The sequence below is a fragment of the Zophobas morio genome, unplaced genomic scaffold (assembly GCF_036711695.1).
Source record: "Zophobas morio isolate AGI-343-1 ecotype UQ-CSIRO unplaced genomic scaffold, CSIRO_AGI_Zmor_V1 ptg000010l, whole genome shotgun sequence".
In the NCBI taxonomy this organism is placed as follows: Eukaryota; Metazoa; Arthropoda; class Insecta; order Coleoptera; family Tenebrionidae; genus Zophobas; species Zophobas morio.
In genome coordinates, this window is record NW_026972115.1 from 6,940,833 (window position 1) to 6,959,212 (window position 18,380).

The 18,380-nt window shown below is 42.3% G+C and overlaps 3 protein-coding genes across 4 annotated transcripts; 2 read left to right on the forward strand and 1 right to left on the reverse strand.

Moving 5' to 3' along the window:
- The first annotated feature begins 244 nt into the window (after positions 1-244).
- Positions 245-9,100, forward strand: LOC135126323 (eIF-2-alpha kinase GCN2). The gene is made up of 15 exons (XM_064052283.1): positions 245-591; positions 638-1,063; positions 1,112-1,251; positions 1,303-1,397; positions 4,672-5,064; positions 5,119-5,329; positions 5,377-5,626; positions 5,674-5,922; positions 5,970-6,112; positions 6,159-6,406; positions 6,457-7,157; positions 7,199-7,669; positions 7,718-7,951; positions 8,000-8,901; positions 8,951-9,100. Exons 1-15 carry the CDS (start codon positions 535-537, stop codon positions 9,075-9,077), a joined length of 4,647 nt encoding a protein of 1,548 aa, XP_063908353.1. The 5' UTR covers positions 245-534; the 3' UTR covers positions 9,078-9,100.
- On the reverse strand, positions 9,091-15,252 carry LOC135126324 (pre-mRNA-processing factor 39). 2 transcript variants are annotated; one of them, XM_064052286.1, is made up of 8 exons: positions 15,114-15,252; positions 14,463-15,046; positions 11,976-12,380; positions 11,794-11,919; positions 10,956-11,230; positions 10,628-10,907; positions 9,602-10,437; positions 9,091-9,545 (listed from the first exon to the last, which is right to left on the reverse strand). In XM_064052286.1, exons 1-8 carry the CDS (start codon positions 15,148-15,150, stop codon positions 9,290-9,292), a joined length of 2,799 nt encoding a protein of 932 aa, XP_063908356.1. In that variant the 5' UTR covers positions 15,151-15,252; the 3' UTR covers positions 9,091-9,289. The 2 variants fall into 2 exon arrangements, with proteins under 2 accessions (XP_063908356.1, XP_063908355.1); XM_064052285.1 differs by having other exon boundaries at positions 11,976-12,383.
- A 113-nt stretch (positions 15,253-15,365) lies between these two features.
- Positions 15,366-18,374, forward strand: LOC135126325 (ATP-dependent zinc metalloprotease YME1L-like). Its single transcript, XM_064052287.1, has 8 exons — positions 15,366-15,622; positions 15,679-16,436; positions 16,492-16,676; positions 16,723-16,851; positions 16,902-17,131; positions 17,200-17,360; positions 17,409-17,758; positions 17,806-18,374. The coding sequence occupies exons 1-8, from the start codon at positions 15,596-15,598 to the stop codon at positions 18,132-18,134; spliced, it is 2,169 nt and encodes a 722-aa protein (XP_063908357.1). The 5' UTR covers positions 15,366-15,595; the 3' UTR covers positions 18,135-18,374.
- Positions 18,375-18,380: the final 6 nt, after the last annotated feature.

Consider the following 18,380-nt stretch of genomic DNA (forward strand, 5'->3'; position numbering starts at 1 on the left):
AACACACTAAGTTATGCAACCCACATTACTCACTTGAAAGGGTAGCAACGAGATTCATTCTGTAAATTTGTACTCATCCAAAAGTAAATTTTGCGAAACTAACACTGATTGAAGATTGAAATGCACTGTTTATTGCAAATATAAAAACTATAAGTATAACGTCGTCTTTGTTTGAAAACTACTAACGTCCCATCTAGCGTTCATAATTCTAAGTGGTCTCGTGAGCGAGGTAGGCAACCCATTATACACGCAATGTAAAAATTTCGATTTCGAAGTTATTAATCGAGTTTGATAAATATTTACTCTACAAATTAACCCATAAAACATGTAATCCTTCCAATCATCCAATAATTACCATGATAACTAATAATCTCCGCAGCAAATGTCAAGTTTGTACAGGTTATGTTCACCCGATTTCAAAAACAGACGGTGTTCCTCTACAAGAAAAACCACTATAAAAAGTAAACAATCAAGCACGATAGCCTCGAGAGCGCCAAATGTTCGAATTATGCCCGATAAGCACCAGTTTGCAGCATGTCTTGTGAAGACTCGGCCGAATCCCGGCAAAACAACGAATTCGCGGCCCTAGAGGTAAATACCGTAAGCCCCCTTCCAACCTACGACTTTTCGTTTTCAGGCGATTTACGCCGATGACTTGAAAGATCTGAGGGGCAAATCGGCGTGGAACAAATGGAAACCTTTGAATTTCAAGATTTCCTTGACTCCCCAGCAAGGTAGCTCTGGTTGCAACGAGGTGTACGCAAAACTCGACTTACACATTATTTGTGATGAAGATTACCCCAATAGCGTGCCTAAAATCAAGCTGGAGAATAGTAAAGGTCTTTCGGATAATTTGCTTTTTCAGTTACAAAGGGATTTGGAGAGGACTGCCAATGCGTTGAAGGGGGAAGAGATGGTTTTTCAGTTGTCGCAGCACGTGCAGGAGTTTTTGCATAGGCATAATAAGCCGGCGTCGAAGAGTTTTTATGACGAGATGTTGCAGCGGCAGAAGGAGAAGAAGGAGAAGGATTTGCAGGAGAGGTTGATGGAGGAGGATAGACAAGTGAGTTTGGTGGTTTTAGGGAGATTGTTTATTTTTTGGTTATTGTAGAGGCAATTTATGCAACTGGAGGTTCAGAAGAGACAGGAGATGTTAAAATCAGAGTCGCGTTTAAGGCGTGAAACTAGGTATAATTCAGAGAATTCCAATGAGAATGACAGTGAGGATAGGAGGCAGTCTCTATCAAACAAGTAAGTCACTTCCACAATGTAATAGTCATAGAAGGTGTGATTTCGTTTCAGCTCAAACGAAAATAGCGACGAGTGTCTCTGTGATCACAAAAAAACCGTACTTATAGAATTCAGTGGCAGAGAAATAAAAAGAGGCCAGTGTTTAAGTAAGTTTTGTAAGGTGGTCGTTTTTATTGTTTCGTTCGCCAGATGGCAGCCAGAAATGTCATTTACTTAAACCACGGCCAACTGTATTAATACATATGGCCACCCCAATTCGTCTAAAAAGTTGATTTTTTGACGTTTCCAAAATCGTTAATCAGGCAACGACATCTGTTGAGTACAATTATGAACTTGGTTGGCAAATAATTGTCAAAATGACGTTTTAAAATATCACGTTTTTCTGAAAGTGTAGATAATGGCACAAGAACATTAATGATATTACTCCTACTATTTCGTTTTGAAATAAGATAGATATATTTTTACAAAACGAAAATTATTTAACAAAAAGGAAGGTACATATTCATAATTTTAAAACTTTTCTGCTGGTAGGTTTGTTACAGATCGTTATTTTCTTCAACCAGTCTGTTTGTTCCAAACAAATATTATCAATAACTGGTTTCACCGTTGCTCGAATAATTATATCACAAACTCTTGATTTATGTTCCAAGCAACAAAATAATGGATTTTGGTCCAAAGAAGGATGGAGCAGATTACATATTTGTTGACATGTCTTTTTAGAGTTTAAAAACGGTGGTATTAGAAAGTTTTTTAAAAAGGGTAACATTTAGATTCAGTTATTTGAAGACAAATCGTGAAAAATATTTTAGATTCGTAATCTGCGAAAAATTATCTATAAGCCAACTATGTTCCGTTGGATCAGATCGTCTTTTAACTGTTACAGACAAAAAATTTTTGGAAATTACAAAAAAATGTCTTCAACTAATTTTCTGAAATAGTTGAAAAATAGTTGAAAATGTCAAAAGTGCGAAAATCAGTTTTATCTTATCAAATACTAGCCCCGCCCGCCCACCCTCTATTTTCTTGGAAGGTATGTGATTTGCCAAAATCAGTATTATCTTAGCAAGTACTATTTAATTAGTGTTTAATCATTTATTTTGCCATTTCAATATACAATATAGTACTTGCTAAGATAATACTGATTTTGGCAAATCACATACCTTCCAAGAAACTAGAGGGCGGGTGGGCGGGGCTAGTACTTCCTAAAATAAGACCAATGGTGGCAAATGACATATCCTACAAGGTAAGAAAGGGCGGGTGGGCGGGGCTAGTGTTTGATAACAAAAAAACTGATTTTAGTAAATAACATATTCCTAAGAAAATAGAGGGTGGGTGGGTGGGGCTAGTACTTGCTAAGATGAGACAATATTTGGCAAACGACATACTCTTTAAGAAAATGGAGGGTGAGTGGGTGGGCGGGGCTAGTATTTCATAAGGTAAATTTGCGATTAGTATTCTATAAAACTAGAAAGTCAATGTTTTCCTCTCAAATAAAGCCATTTGGAACGGTTTTAGAATTTTTTGGAAATGTTGGGAATTTTTGGACTCCTTTTCTCGCATTTCTCAGTTATTTGAAGAGAAATCGTGAAAAATATTTTAGATTCGTAATCTGCGAAAAATTATTATCTATAAGCCAACTATTTTCCGCTGGATCAGATCGTCTTTTAACTGTTACAGACAAAAAATTTTTGGAAATTACAAAAAATGTCTTCAACTAATTTTCTGAAATAGTTGAAAATGTCAAAAGTGCGAAAATCAGTTTTATCTTAGCAGATACTAGCCCCGCCCACCCACCCTCTATTTTCTTGGAAGGTATGTGATTTGCCAAAATCAGTATTATCTTAGCAAGTACTATTTAATTACTGTTTAATCATTTATTTTGCCACTTCAATATACAATATAGTACTTGCTAAGATAATAGTGATTTTGGCAAATCACATACCTTCCAAGAAACTAGAGGGCGGGTGGGCGGGGCTAGTACTTGCTAAGGTAAGACTAACGGTGGCAAATGACATATCCTACAAGGTAAGAGAGGGCGGGTGGGCGGGGCTAGTATTTGCTAACAAAAAAACTGATTTTAGTAAATAACATATCCCTAAGAAAATACAGGGTGGCTGGGTGGGGCTAGTACTTGCTTAAATAAGGCAATTTTTGGCAAACGACATACTCTTTAAGAGAATGGAGGGTAAGTGGGTGGGCGGGGCTAGTATTTCATAAGGTAAATTTGCGATTAGTATTCTATAAAACTAGAAACTCAATGTTTTTCTCTGAAATAAAGCCATTTGGAACGGTTTCAAATTTTTTGGAAATTTTGGAGATTTTTGGAGTCCTTTCCTCGCATTTCTCAGTTATTTGAAGACAAATCGTCAAAAAATATTTTATCTATAAGTCAACTACATATTTTCCGGTGGGTCAGATCGTCTTTTAACTGTTTCAGACAAAAATTTTCTGGAAATTACGAAAAATTGTTGTCACTTTTTTCGCTAATTTTCGAAAATAAATGAAAAATAGTTGAAAATGTCAAAAGTGCGAAAATCAGTTTTATCTTATCAAATACTGCTAGCACCGGTTTTCGTGGTTTCACTCAAGAGACTGCACATGCTTTAAAATTTATTGCCAGAAGTACATATTTGTGTGTTAAGTTTTTATTAGAACAAGCAGGCTTTTACTATGTTCTTACGCGTTCCTTTAGCGCCGATGCGGTGGAAGCAACGTTCTCACACGTGAGATTAAAAGGAGGCTCCAATGATGCAACGGATGCCAGAGCGGCAGAATATGCAATGTGTCAGATCCTCCGCTGCGGAATTGTTAAGTGATGTCACTCAAAAAATGTTGGCGTTTTTAAACTCCAAAAAGACATGTCAACAAATATGTAATCTGCTCCATCCTTCTTTGGACCAAAATCCATTATTTTGTTGCTTGGAACATAAATCAAGAGTTTGTGATATAATTATTCGAGCAACAGTGAAACCAGTTATTGATAATATTTGTTTGGAACAAACAGACTGGTTGAAGAAAATAACGATCTGTAACAAACCTACCAGCAGAAAAGTTTTAAAATTATGAATATGTACCTTCCTTTTTGTTAAATAATTTTCGTTTTGTAAAAATATATCTATCTTATTTCAAAACTAAATAATATGAGTAATATCATTAATGTTCTTGTGCCATTATCTACACTTTCAGAAAAACGTGATATTTTAAAACGTCATTTTGACAATTATTTGCCAACCAAGTTCATAATTGTACTCAACAGATGTCGTTGCCTGATTAACGATTTTGGAAACGTCAAAGAATCAACTTTTTATACGAATTGGGATGGCCATATGTATTAATACAGTTGGCCGTGCTTAAACACGTCATTTCTACTGTGGTGCCATCTATTCACTAACAAAATAAATCAGGTTAATTTAATTTCAGGGCATTGTAGTTTTAACCATATTGTATTTATTGGTATGGATGTAAGAACAGGCGAGATTGTTCTTTTGAGTGAATGGACTATAACCAATTCAAAACATTTAGCCAGTTTAGAACAAGAATTTAATTATTTGACAAAGTTAAGACACCAGAATCTCATACACTACCTAAATTTTAAGTGTGAAAATGTCTGTGATGGAAAAATTGTTGTGTACATTTTAAAAGAGTTTATTAACGGACCGAACTGTTTATTTTTTATGAACGAGAATTTCAGCGTGAATATCCAGTTTGTTAAATACGTTGCAAAGGGTGTCTTGACCGCTTTAGACTATTTACACAGAAACAACGTTGTTCATAAAGACATCAGGGAGAGCTGCGTTTATATAACAGAAAAAGGTAAATGCAACAATTTGATACCAGTGGCGTCTCAATACAAAAGTTCCATCCTAGGTACTGTGGCTCTATCCAACTACAGTTTACACCGCCGCCTTACCGACATTACCTCACAATCCAACTCCTTTACCAACTACAGCAAAAAGACTGACATTTACAAATTTGGTGCTTTTTTGGTGGCACTATTGCAGGGCTCAGTTGTATCAAACGACGAAGACATCAACATACCGACCACCGTACCTCCAGAGCTTCACGATTTTATTTCAAGGTTGGCACCACTGTACCCCTTTACTTACTCTCACTCCAACATTTTAGATGTTTGCACAAACAAGAAAAAGAACGATGGACGGCAATCCAGTTACTAAATCACGCATTTTTGCGCCACAACGACCTCCTGACGTCACCCGCCCACAAAATCAACTTGAACGTCGAAGACAGAAACGTTTCGCCGGACGTGACAGCAACCGAACTTTCACTGTTACAACAAAGCGGCCAATCGCGAATCGATCAAGAGTTCGAGTTACTCGACAACTTAGGGAAGGGGGCGTTCGGGGATGTGATTAAAGTAAGGTTAGTAGTACTGTAGAAGGGTTAAAAAACAACGTATTTCAGGCGAGGAATAACTTAGACGGCCGGTATTACGCGATAAAACGGATCAAACTCAACCCGAAGAACAAACAACTGAATAAAAAAATCGTGAGAGAGGTTAAGTTACTGTCGAGACTTAACCACGAGAATATCGTTCGGTATTACAATTCGTGGATAGAGCGGACGGTTATTAAGAAGGATGATAGTAGTGAGATGGAGACCACCACGTCGACTGAGACCGAAAAGCGACCCAAAATTATCCGTCCTGACGAGGTGAGTGGTATCTCTAAAACGGCGTTCCTGATTGGTTTATGTTGCAGTTCACTCTTAACGATAACATTGAAGAACTCGCACCTTCGCTTAAAAGTGTCGAAGTGTCGATTACGTACGACAGCAAATCGCAAGCTCCTTTTGATTCGAGTTCCGATGAGTCGAGCAGCGACGACGAAAACAGATGGGGAGTGTAAGTTTGGGTCAAGTTTTGGTGATTTGGTAATATTTTGGTACAGATTTGAGGTGGAGTCCGACGGTATCGAATTCGAGGAACCCAGTATTGAAGAAAACGTCGCCGAGCAGTCGCCTCAGTCCACCAAAAGCACACATTCCAGAGATTCGACTTTCGAAAACGGCCGCCAAATCGAATTCATGTACATCCAGATGGAGTTCTGCGAGAAGAGTACCCTAAGAAACGCTATCGACAACAGCGTGTACTTAGATGAAGTTCGCGTCTGGAGATTATTTAGGGAAATCGTTGAAGGTTTGACTTTTGTAGCACCAACTGACGAAAATGTCATTTTCGCTTTCCAGGGTTGGCACACATCCACCAGCAGGGCATGATCCACCGGGACCTCAAGCCCGTTAACATTTTCTTGGACTCGGCCGACCACGTGAAAATCGGCGACTTCGGGTTAGCTACCAACATAAAAACGAAGTTGAACGAATACAACTTCGGGCGGCCGTTCCAAACAGAGGAGGACACGATGGACGAAAGCAAGACGGGTTTGATCGGGACTGCTCTGTACGTAGCTCCCGAACTGAGCGTGGCGTCCAAAGCCACTTACAACCAAAAGGTCGATATTTACAGTCTAGGGATAATTTTTTTCGAGATGTGCTACAGACCCTCGGCTACCAACATGGAGCGCATCACTATTTTAACAGGAATACGTAAAAAAGACGTCGTTTTGCCTGAGGACTTCCCGAATGACGATAAACAGAAGTTTTTGATTAGGTGGTTGTTGAACCATGACGTATCGAAGCGACCGACGTCACAGGAGCTGCTGCAGTCCGAACACGTGCCGCCGCCTGTGTTGGAGGAGTGCGAACTGAGGGAGTTAGTCAGGCACACTTTGAGTAATCCTCAGTTGAAATGTTACAAGTATTTGATCGCTTCGTGTTTTGACCAGACGTTGACGCCTGCGCAGGATATTACGTACGACAAGGACCCATCGGCGCCTACGTTGAGCAAGCCTTTGAACTTGTACGACTACGTCAGAGAGGTCATTGTTAAGGTAAGTCAAACGGGTCGAATTTCTTGGCTTAACGCAAGCAGATTTTTAAGCAACATGGCGGCCAGAATTTACCGACGCCATTGTTAATGCCGAAAAGCCAGTACTATGAGGGGGTCGAGTCTTGTGTTAAACTCATGACGCACTTTGGAGGTATCGTGTCGCTTCCGCACGACCTGAGAGTCCCGTTTGCGCGCTACGTGGCCTGGAATGGAATAACTTCGTTCAGGCGGTATTCAGTCGAGAGGGTGTATCGAGAGAAGAAAGTTTTCGGGTTTTTACCGCGCGAATTGTACGAATGTGCCTTCGACATCGTGAGTCCTACTCCGGGGAACCACATGCCCGACGCGGAAATCCTCTACGTCATTTTCGAAATCATCAACGAACTCCCGGTTGTGAAGAACAAACAAGTAACGATACGGTTGAATCACACGTCTTTGATTAAAGCGATTTTGTTACATTGTGGCATCAAGGACAAACACCAGGAGGTTTTAGAGAAGTTCTCGGACGTCAAAGTAAGTCACGTGTGTAACTCATTCAACCTGACTTAAGTCGTTTCGTAGGATGGCAAAATGTCAAGGAGCGACTTACAAACTTATCTCATCAGCTTTGGACTCTCTGACAATTCAATAGCGACTTTAACCAACATCTTCAGTTCGGAGTTTGAAGTGTGCAAAGCCGTCAATCAGTTGCAACAAATCACGCGCAAAAAAGCCAACGAGGCGAGTCTTTTAGCTAAGCAAGCGTTGCAAGACTTGAAGACCATAGCACACAATGCTGAAGCGTTCGGAGTGACGGTGCGTATCCACAAACCCAATTTTGTTACTAGATTTGGTGAATTTTAGTTCGAAATGGTGGTAGCCCCGGGGGTTATTTACAACATCCAGCAGTATTCCGGTATGATTTGCCAGTTTGTGTGCGAGTTGAAGAAGAAGCACAAGCACGGTAACAAGGAGGTTTTGGCTGCGGGAGGCCGCTACGATTCCATGATCACCTCCTACAGGAAGATGATTGACAACGCGAATATGTCGGGTCGCGACATCCGGCAGTCCGCAGTCGGGATTTCTTTATCTTTAGACAAGCTAGTGCAGGCCGTGATGCGAGAACAAAGCGAGGATCTACCGAATACGGAGTACCTCGACGTGGCGGTGTGTTCCGTGGGGTCTAAACCCATGCTGAAGGAAAAAACGAAGGTCCTGCGAAGTCTGTGGGCTGTGGGTTTGCGTTGCGTCATGGTGGAAGCCACCAACATCGAGGAAATCCACGAGCAGTGCACCGAGCTCAAGGTCCCTCACGTCATCATGCTGAAAGACGGCGAGCAAGGCGTGGTGCGCGTGCACAGTTGGGAGCGCGAGCGATTCCAAGAGAAAATGTTCAAGCTGCCCGAGCTGGTGGAAAACATGCAGAGGATTATCAAAACGTGGAAGGAAGGCTCGCAGGAGGTCGCCCCCGCCGCCGGGATCCTCTCCAAGTCCGACAGCAAGAGCAGTTACTCGGAAAAGAACGACGCACACGACGCTACGGTGTCGGTCATGTTCGTGACCGCCGAGAAACTATCGGCTAACGCTAGGAGGCGCTACGAGCTGCAGATCAGGAGTCACTTGGACGGGTTATTCAAGAAATTGAGCGGCTCGGTCACCGTGTTGGGGGTTAGTGTGGAGTCGAACGTGATTCGGACGATAGCGTCGTATTTGGAGTGGGAGAGCGACCATCAGTATCATCGGAGTCTTGAGATTATTTTCGAAAAGTATGTACTTTGTGGTTTTTGGCACGCGGTTTATACGAATGTTTTTCAGACACCAGCGCCACAAGAAGAACTTATCCGACATCTGTGATGAAATATACGAACAGAAGTGCAAAAAGACGAAACCTATAGTAATTCTGTTTAGCTTACACGATTCGTTCCATAGGTTACTGATTTGAGTTAAATACAATATTTTTACATATACTATGTATATTAATTACTCGTTTAGGTAGTACAAGGTTACAATCCACAACGCACGAAATTATATTAAATTAAAATAAAACAGATTTGTACCCGTGGAAAAGGGTGTAAAAAAAAAGTACATTCATTGTGTACAAATTGAAGATAATCCTAGAAACTAGAAAAAGTGGAAGTTTATCGAATATAAAAACTAATAACTGTATCCGCCTCCGTACGAACCCCATTGGTTGTAGCCGCTATAGCTCCCTTGCGGATACTGCCACCCTTGATACTGATACTGATCACCTTGGCCGTATGAGTAGTTGTACTGACCGGTCTGGGAGCCCGAGTATTGGTAAGATCCTTGAGCTGACGAATTCCCGTAGTTGCCGTAGCTCCCGTACGAGCTCGACTGCGACGCCTGCTGATTCGACGCTTTACCTTTCTTATCCGTCGAAGTGGCATCGCTGGAAAAAATTGAAAAAATAATTAAACAATAAAAGCGACATTCGCAGCCACTTACTTCTTTGACTCTTTCTTCTTCCCGCTGTCTTTGCTCTGTTTGATGTACTTCTGGTAGTCTTCGTACGCCTTTTGCACCGACTGTATATCCGCCCCGAAATCCTCCAAGTACTCCAACTTCCTCTGCGCAAACAAGACCTTCTGGTCAGCATCAGCAGTCTCCTTCTCCAAGAACGAATCAATCAACTCCACTATCGTATTCTCCGTGACGTCCTCCTGCTGCAACGTCAGATCAATCAACTGTAAGTACAACCTCGGGTTGTTCGGATCCTTCGTAATCGCCGACCGAAGTATCTCCAACGCTTTTTCCTTATTTTTGAGTATCTTCAAAGCGAACCTTGAATATTTTATGGCTATGTTACTCGAGATCATCTTATTCTTTGAATTGTTAATGTAGTGTTCGTACAGTTGTGCGCACTTGTCGTTGTCGTTTCTGCGCCTCTCTAAATTTATCCTTCTGTAGGCTATCTGTAGAACATTAGGTACTGACTTTTCTAGGTTGACTAAGATTTCGGCGGCTCTGTGGAAATTCTGGACGCTCTCCTCGAACATGGCCCATTGCAGGTGCAAACTGGGCTTCTTGAGGTGGTGGATGGTGCAAGCTCTCTCGTACACGTCGCGGATTTTGGACTGGAGTTCGGGGTCCTTTAAACTTTCTAAGTAGTGCACGAATTTCAACCAGAACTCTTCGTAGAGGGCGCAGGCGATGAGGCAACGCTCGAACAAGACGACGATGCGGACTTGGTCGCCTTGCTCGATTTCGAAGTCGAGGTATTCTTGCCAGTTCTTGAGTTGGCACCTTTCCAGGGGCTTGACGTGGAAATAGGGTCGTTTGATCTGGATAGAAATGCAACGAAAGTTAGAGATTGTTCGCAAGAGTGGAATTAAGTGAGGTAATTGTTTGTCCATCAGATGGCCCTTGCGACGTCTACATCAAGGTTCGGGATTACCTCGCGCACGGCGCGAAATAATCGAAGCAAAATCATCACTTGGACTTAAGTAAAAACAAATAAATAAAAACATTTACCCCTTCTTCGAAGTTCCACCTCGCCGTGACCGCCGCCACTGTGTTTTTGTGTATTTTTCGCCTTATTGAGATTATTCTTTCCCGTATCGCTTTAGTCTCTTCGTCTGTACTGATGACTTTGCTGGAGTCGTCTTCCCCAGGTGGCACGTCTGAATTATCGGTTTTGTTTTCGTTGGCACTGTCGTGCTTTAACATGTGTCGGACTTCCTTGCGCAGAGCCAAGAATTCGTCCACTTCTACGACTTTGTTAGGAGGGTTCGAGGAGATGTGCTCTTGGAAGCTGAAATTAAGTTTTTTAACGGATGTTTAACAGTGGAATGTTTCTCACTTTTCGAAATGCGTGTTGTAGCCCTGCGTCGGTGTGGTGAAGAGCCTATCGTAGATCGACGTGACGTTCTGCAGCCTCTTGCCCTCCGTCTCCCACTTGATGTACGAGTCCCACAGCCTGTCCGACCGGAATTCCAGTCCGCTGGCAGCGATCGCCCTCTCGAATTGCGACCTGATGTAGTCCTCGTCGTCCGGTTTGGTCGTTTTCACGTAGGTGAGGTAGTGGATCCACAAATCGACGGAGAGCGGAATCGCTTTCAAGCCTCTCTCGAATACCTTTACAATGATCAATTAGAAAAAAACGTAAATCGTACACCTCTTTGATGTGTATTTGTTTGCCAGAAGAACAATACTTGATTCAATGTTTACCTGTCTGTCGCGTGCCCCGCAGGAGCAAATAAATACACACCAAAACAAAAAAAGTTTATGATACCTGGAAAAGACAATTAGTCTACTTATATTGTATTATTTAGAAATACTGTATTTAGTTATCTCATCCTATCACGTGGAATTTATTTTGGGTTTTCTTACATTTTTCGGATTGCGAAACTATATCCAGCGATGCAAGCCTCGCTGTTCACCTTGCTGAGACTCTTTTGGGGGTGATTTTTACAATTTAACGTACTTCACTATATAGGTATATCAAGTATTGTAAGATAACACAATTACAACTTAAATAACATATAAATAACAGACTACATATACATTTACAATATCGTATTTTGTATTCACTACAATCGTAATATTTAGCAGCCACCACGCCGAGCTGTAGGGATTGCAAAATAATTATGTGAGTGTATAAAGCATTGCACGGGATATGTCTAGAGAAATTTACGTACCTCTTCGCACTTCTTCTTGTTGCCTTTGCGCTTCTCGTAGTCGGCGTACTTGCGCCAGTAGCCGTAGCAGTAGGGGTAGTGGGACAAGAACGCGTCGTAGGCTTCTCGGGCGGCCTCCATGTCATTCTACCACAATACACACACAAAAAAATCACAACCAACCAACCAAAATCAAAACTCACCTCCTGGTCCACATACTGCAGCAAGTACGTCCAACCCGTGAAATCAGTCGGGTCGTCGTTCACCGCCTTCCAGTACTTATCTAGCTCTGGAAGCTTCTTCGGTTTCTCCTTCTTATCTTCCTCTTTGACCGCCGCGCTCTCCAGCGACGGCTTCTTCGACGGCGTTTCGCCCTCCGAAGTCGGCGATCCCGGGTCGTAGTCGCCCTCCGCCAATTTTCGCTTCGGCGCTTCCTTTTTCACGGTCGGCAGTTCGTCCTCCGACACCACCTCGGTGTCGGCGGGCAGCTCCGCGCGCTTCGGCCCTGGAAGCTCTTCGTCGGAGACCTCCTCGGTTTCTGGTACTTTGACGGCTTGCACCGTGGGCAGCTCATCTTCTGATATGTTTTCGGCGTCGGGTTCGCCCGTCTGCTGGGAACGAAATAACGAGAATGATTACTGCATTGTATGGTAATGAGCGGTCGCGGTTACTCTCGTGCTATGTGTGGTCAGCGTAATTAAGTTTCGAACTACCATTAAATCGGTTTGCGGACTTGATTACGCGAGGAAAAAAAAATCGGTTTATTTGGGAACGATCCGACGAAGCATATTGGTTCTGAGGCACGATTTTTTGAATAGCGACTGGTTCGCTAACGTTTGAAGAGAGGCATTTACGAGCTTATACCGTGGACAGGTTTTCTATTGAAAAAGTTGATTTGGTTTTGCGTAAATCGCGTCCTTGAAAAACGCGTCATGCGATGAACTCTTAAAAACTGACCTATACTGCGAAGATTTTTATTTAAATGACCCTGTATAGGGCCAAATGATAATTCTAGGTGTAGAAACATCCCTCCACTGGGAAATATTATTAAAATTTGGGGTACGTTAAAAAGTTTGATTTGAAAATATAAAAATATATCAGATAACGCTGAAATTTTGAAGAGCACCAAAGTTGTCTACCTTTGAAATTTACCGTAAAAATAAATTGTTGGTATCACCTATATACTTTGAGTTTAGTGTTTCCTAAAATTCGTTTTTTTTTTCGAATATTAAATTACTAACAACGTAATTACTAACAACCAAGTGGAACGTGACGCAAAAAATGTTCATATAGTGCCCAGCCAACTATAAAAAGGAATATTCAAAGACAACGAAATATTAAAAAATACCGGGTGTTCCAGAATTTGTTTACTTATACCGTGCCCGAACGACACTCTTATGACGAAAAGCGAAAATAATAATTAACGCAGAAAATGGCACTGCTCTATTTAATTGTCTTTTGGTGCACGTCGATATCTGTAGCAATAAGCGAAATATTGGCCTCACAAGAAAATATGCGCATTTGCAGGTGTCGAATTTTTCAGAAATCGTTAGCGATAAAAAAGCTTGCTGCCGTCACTGCCAAACATAGTTCTCCATCAAATTATGTAAATTAGCTGAAAGGTGGGTGTGAGTCGTGTCGAATCATAAATTAATTGGCCAACATTTTAAAACAAACGATGGCTGAAAAAAATTCATTGATGTTACGTAACTGAGGGACTTCATTCAGATCAGATTGTTTGAAAGTAAAAAAACATCGGGAAACTACACTACACTTAATTATAGACTTTCTCATTCTGATTGCATCTTCATCTGAAGGTTGATTAAAACTGAGAGTGAGATATCAAGAATTATAATTCGTAAAAATTCTGTAACAGTTGGTATTTTTGCAATTTTTTGCATGTCGTTGACTGTGAATAATTCTTTTTAAAATTGGTTTCGCACTACATGAACATTGCGTCACGTTCCACTTGGTTTCACCATTGTTAATAATTAATTTATTATACGAGAAAAAAAAAACAACGATTTTTAGGAAATACCATAGTACTTGAGGTATGCACGTCACAATAATAAATACACTATATACCGGTGTTCTGTGAGATATAGCTACGGTCAAAAGTCTCCTTTTTATAACATAAAACTTGAAACTTTCAGGACTATAAACCGGTTTTAGTCGTCATTGTACTTTGTTTCTACGAAATTAATTTTTTTCTAGGAATTTAATTTTGATTGGAATGTTATCAGTTTCACAATAACCTTAGTAGCACTTAAAGTATCAATGCAATTGGTTCCGCAGGTAGGAATATTATCTACCAAGGCGAAAGGAAACAAAAAATTTGAACATCTGCAACTAGCTGTGGAAATTCGAGAAAACATGAAAATTGAATTTCCTGTCAAAGAAATCTCCTAAGTATCGTGTGAGCTGTTAGAGATAAAACACCCTGTAAATTTATTGATTAAATTTTAATTAAGGTTTTTTTTTCAACAGCCTTCACAACGAATTCTAGAAAATTAAAATAGTATCAAACCACATTGACTCTCAGGCTATACTATTTAATTCACATTTATTTAATAAGTTTTTGGGATGACGTCATCAGCTTTTTGGAGGGGTATAGTAAATATATAATATTACAATCTTCAATAGACAGACAGAATCTTCAACAATGTACAAACTACTTCACTCAAACTCACCACTGGTCGTTCTTCCTCTTTCTTACTCTCTTCACTTTCTTCGATCTTCTCTTCTACGCTTTCCGCGTTCTCGTCTTCCTTCTTCTCTTCATCCTTCTCCTGTTCTGTCTCGCTCAACCCACCCACCCCATTCTTCTCTTCAACCATCGACACATCCGTCTCCTCCACCACTTCATCTACTTCTTGTATGTCGCTGCTCTCTTCCACCACCGGTTCCGCGAACGTCATCTCCTCCCCATCCTCCATTCCCTCCTTACTCGCTTCAGCCTCTTGTGCCATCCTCTCATCAATCAAGGCGCTCAACGCGGCATCATCATCATCCTCCGCACCCGCTGGTGCCTCCACTCCATCTTCAGCGATGTCCATCACCGCCTGCTCCTCCAACTCCTCCTCGTGATTATCGTCGTTCGCGGCGCCGTTGTTGTGCTCCGGTTCTTCGCTCTTCTGCGTGTTGTTCGACTGGATTTCTTCCTCTTCTTCAGAGACTTCCACCTCCATGAGTACGACCTTTTTGCGCGTCTTCTTCGCCGGGGTTTTCACTGCCGGAGGCGTCCGTACGATTTTGCCCGAGCGTGTCCTCCTTACTGCAAGACAAACGTTGTTTCTAGGCGTAAGACGCTTTGGGATTTCGGGGAAAAAACGTCGACTTACCGTTTTCGTTGTTGGTTGTGTCGTCGCCGCTGTCCATGTTGTTCGAATTGTACACTTTTTACCGCAAGAACGGCGTTTTTTCTAGCTTTTTTGCGAAATACGTGCTATGTACACAAGCGGAAAAGCCGAGAAAATACTGAGTCGGTAAGACAGGTTTCGGTTTTGTCAGTGCAACTGTCATTGATTGATGTTTGTTTTTTTTTTAAATTAAATTTGAAAATACGGTTTTGGGGTTTGTTAGGAGTCGGGGTGGTTGCGGTGGTGGTTTTTGCGTTAGTTGCGGCTTTTTTGTGTGGGTATTTTGCTGTTTTTGTCGCGGTTGTGTTAGGGACTTTTCGGAATTCGTGTGTCCGGGTTGGCAGTGCTGTCGAATGGTATCAGCTGTAAGTGTCAGAAAGGTTATATGTGTATTTTTATAAAAGTTCGATTAAATTCGTCGTTGTTTTTTATGTAACATTACAAATTGCTTCATGTAACGCAGGATGTTTTCCCTCCAAAATCAAAATCAGGTAGTGTGTGTGGTTTCTGTGTGCTTGAAAAATCTTGCATCGTTCGAGCTTTCCAGGCCATCGTCACTCTCTCTCAAATATCTGCAATAATAACCCCCCGACAGAATGCCTATCTGAATAAGAAGCACCTCCGTGCGAAAGACGAGCCCCAGATCGTGTGCAAAGAAAGTTTTCTGGAAACTTTGAAGAATTGCGACTTTTCGTTCATGAAGCACTTGAACCCCAAACAGCTGACAGAAAACCATGTCTTCAACAACTTCAAAGTGTCGTACGTGTCTAGCGAGAGCTTCTTCGAAAACAAGCACGGGTTTTTGGAAAACGAGTTAAAGAATCCGGTTCCTACGCTCATCATAAAGAACAGGAGAAGTATTCACATACCTCAGAATTTTTATCAGAAGCTCGTGTACGGGTTGAGGCACGAAAATGCCTTCACTTTTGATATACAAGTTAGGGGATTTAAAACCGACAGGAGCATCAAAGCGGAGTTACAAAGAAACCCCACTCTGGGGGCTAGGATAAAAAGCGCGTTAGGTTTAAGTGGAAGCGAGAACTTGGAAACTAAACTAGCTAAGGATATGTCTATAGGGAACGAAAAGATGAAGCAGATTTTATCAAACGAAGGGAATCTGTCGGAGGCGGAGAAGCAGAGGATTAAGGTGGCTTTCGCTGAGGGGTATTTGCTGGCCAATAGCCCCGGAGCGCGGACTGGCAAAGCCGCCAGATACTTTAAAGTTTTTCAGCAAGTCTTGACAATTGTTATTTTTCTAGCGATAGTTATTAGTTTGATGGTTAGCACTACAGGCTCCATTTTTAGGTAACTACTCACTCTTCAGCAGAACTAGTTGGTTTCATATAATATATTATTTTAGAATTCAGTTAGGCAATCAAGTGGAAGTTGACCCTGAGGAGATCCACGTGACTTTTGATGACGTTAAGGGGGCCGACGAGGCGAAACAAGAACTGAAAGATGTGGTTGAGTTTCTGAAGAATCCTGAGAAGTTTTCAAACCTTGGGGGGAAATTACCGAAGGGTGTTCTTCTGGTGGGGCCACCAGGTGCTGGGTTGAAAATCTTGTTTCTTTGTCTGATGTGTGTGTTTAGGTACCGGTAAGACGTTGCTAGCGAGAGCGGTGGCCGGCGAAGCAGGAGTACCTTTCTTTCATGCAGCTGGTCCTGAGTTTGACGAAATTTTAGTAGGACAGGGGGCCCGCAGAGTTCGCGATTTGTTTAGTAGGTTGTCGTAGATTTGGGGCGACTTTTTGTTATTGTTTTGTTTGTAGAATCAGCCAAAGAGAAGGCCCCTTGTGTGGTTTTTATCGATGAAATCGATTCGGTTGGCGCTAAGCGCACAAACAGCGTTCTGCATCCGTACGCTAACCAGACCATTAATCAGCTTCTGAGTGAAATGGACGGGTTTCATCAAAACGAGGGGGTTATTGTCCTGGGGGCTACGAATCGGAGGGACGATTTGGATCAGGCTTTGTTGAGGCCTGGCAGGTTTGACGTGGAGGTACGAACGTTTTTTGTACCCATGGTGAAGCTACATCACAAAAAATTGATGTTATATTTTTCATTTAGGTGACAGTGCCTACGCCAGACTTTACCGGTCGCAAAGAAATCCTGAGCCTCTACCTCGGTAAAGTTCTAGCCAAGGACGTCGACCTGGAGCTCCTGGCCCGGGGAACTACGGGTTTCACCGGCGCCGACCTCGAAAATATGGTTAATCAAGCCGCCCTCAAGTACGCCCTCGTTCTTTTCCATATAAATCTGTAATGTTTGTTTCGTAGGGCCGCCATAGATGGCGCTGACTGCGTGAGCATGAAGTACCTGGAGTCCGCGAGGGACAAAGTCCTGATGGGCCCGGAGCGAAAGTCCCGGATTCCCGACGAGGAAGCCAACTTGATAACGGCGTACCACGAAGGCGGGCACGCCATCGTCGCTTTCTACACCAGAGACAGCCATCCATTACACAAAGTCACCATAATACCTAGAGGACCCAGCCTGGGCCACACCGCCTACATTCCAGAGAAGGAGCGTTACCACGTGACCAAGTCGCAACTCTTGGCCACGATGGACGTGATGATGGGTGGGCGGGCAGCCGAGGAGCTCATTTTTGGATCTGAGAAAATCACGTCAGGTGGGAAATATGTTTGAAAACGATTGGATTTTAACGGGGTTTTGCAGGCGCCAGCTCCGACTTGAAACAGGCCACGTCCATAGCGACGCACATGGTGAAGGACTGGGGCATGTCGGAGAAGATCGGCTTGCGGACGATGGCGGACACTTCGAAGCCGTTCCAAGGAGACAGCTTGGGCCCGTCGACGAACGAGCTCGTGGACAACGAGATCAGGAGGATCCTGTCGGAGAGCTACGATAGGGCCAAGCACATCCTCAAGGCGCACGCCAAAGAGCACAAAGCGCTCGCCGAGGCTCTGATGAAGTACGAAACGTTGGACGCTGAAGACATCAAAGCCATAATGACGGAGAAAGGACCGCACGTAGAGAAATCTTAAGTTTTAAGTGGAAAAGCGCATCGTTAGACTTTTTTACTTTTATTAACGTCTATGCTCAGTTTAAATCGGGTTTGTTCGCTATATTTAGCCAGATTTTGTACATATTTGCGTATAATAAAGCGTAAGGAGGCCTCGGGTTACTTAATTACGTGCGCGGTCGTCCAAATAGAAGATTTTAAGTAAGTATAATAAAATTGTTGGAAGAAAATGTGTAACAACAATAAAATATTTTACAAGTGGCGTTGT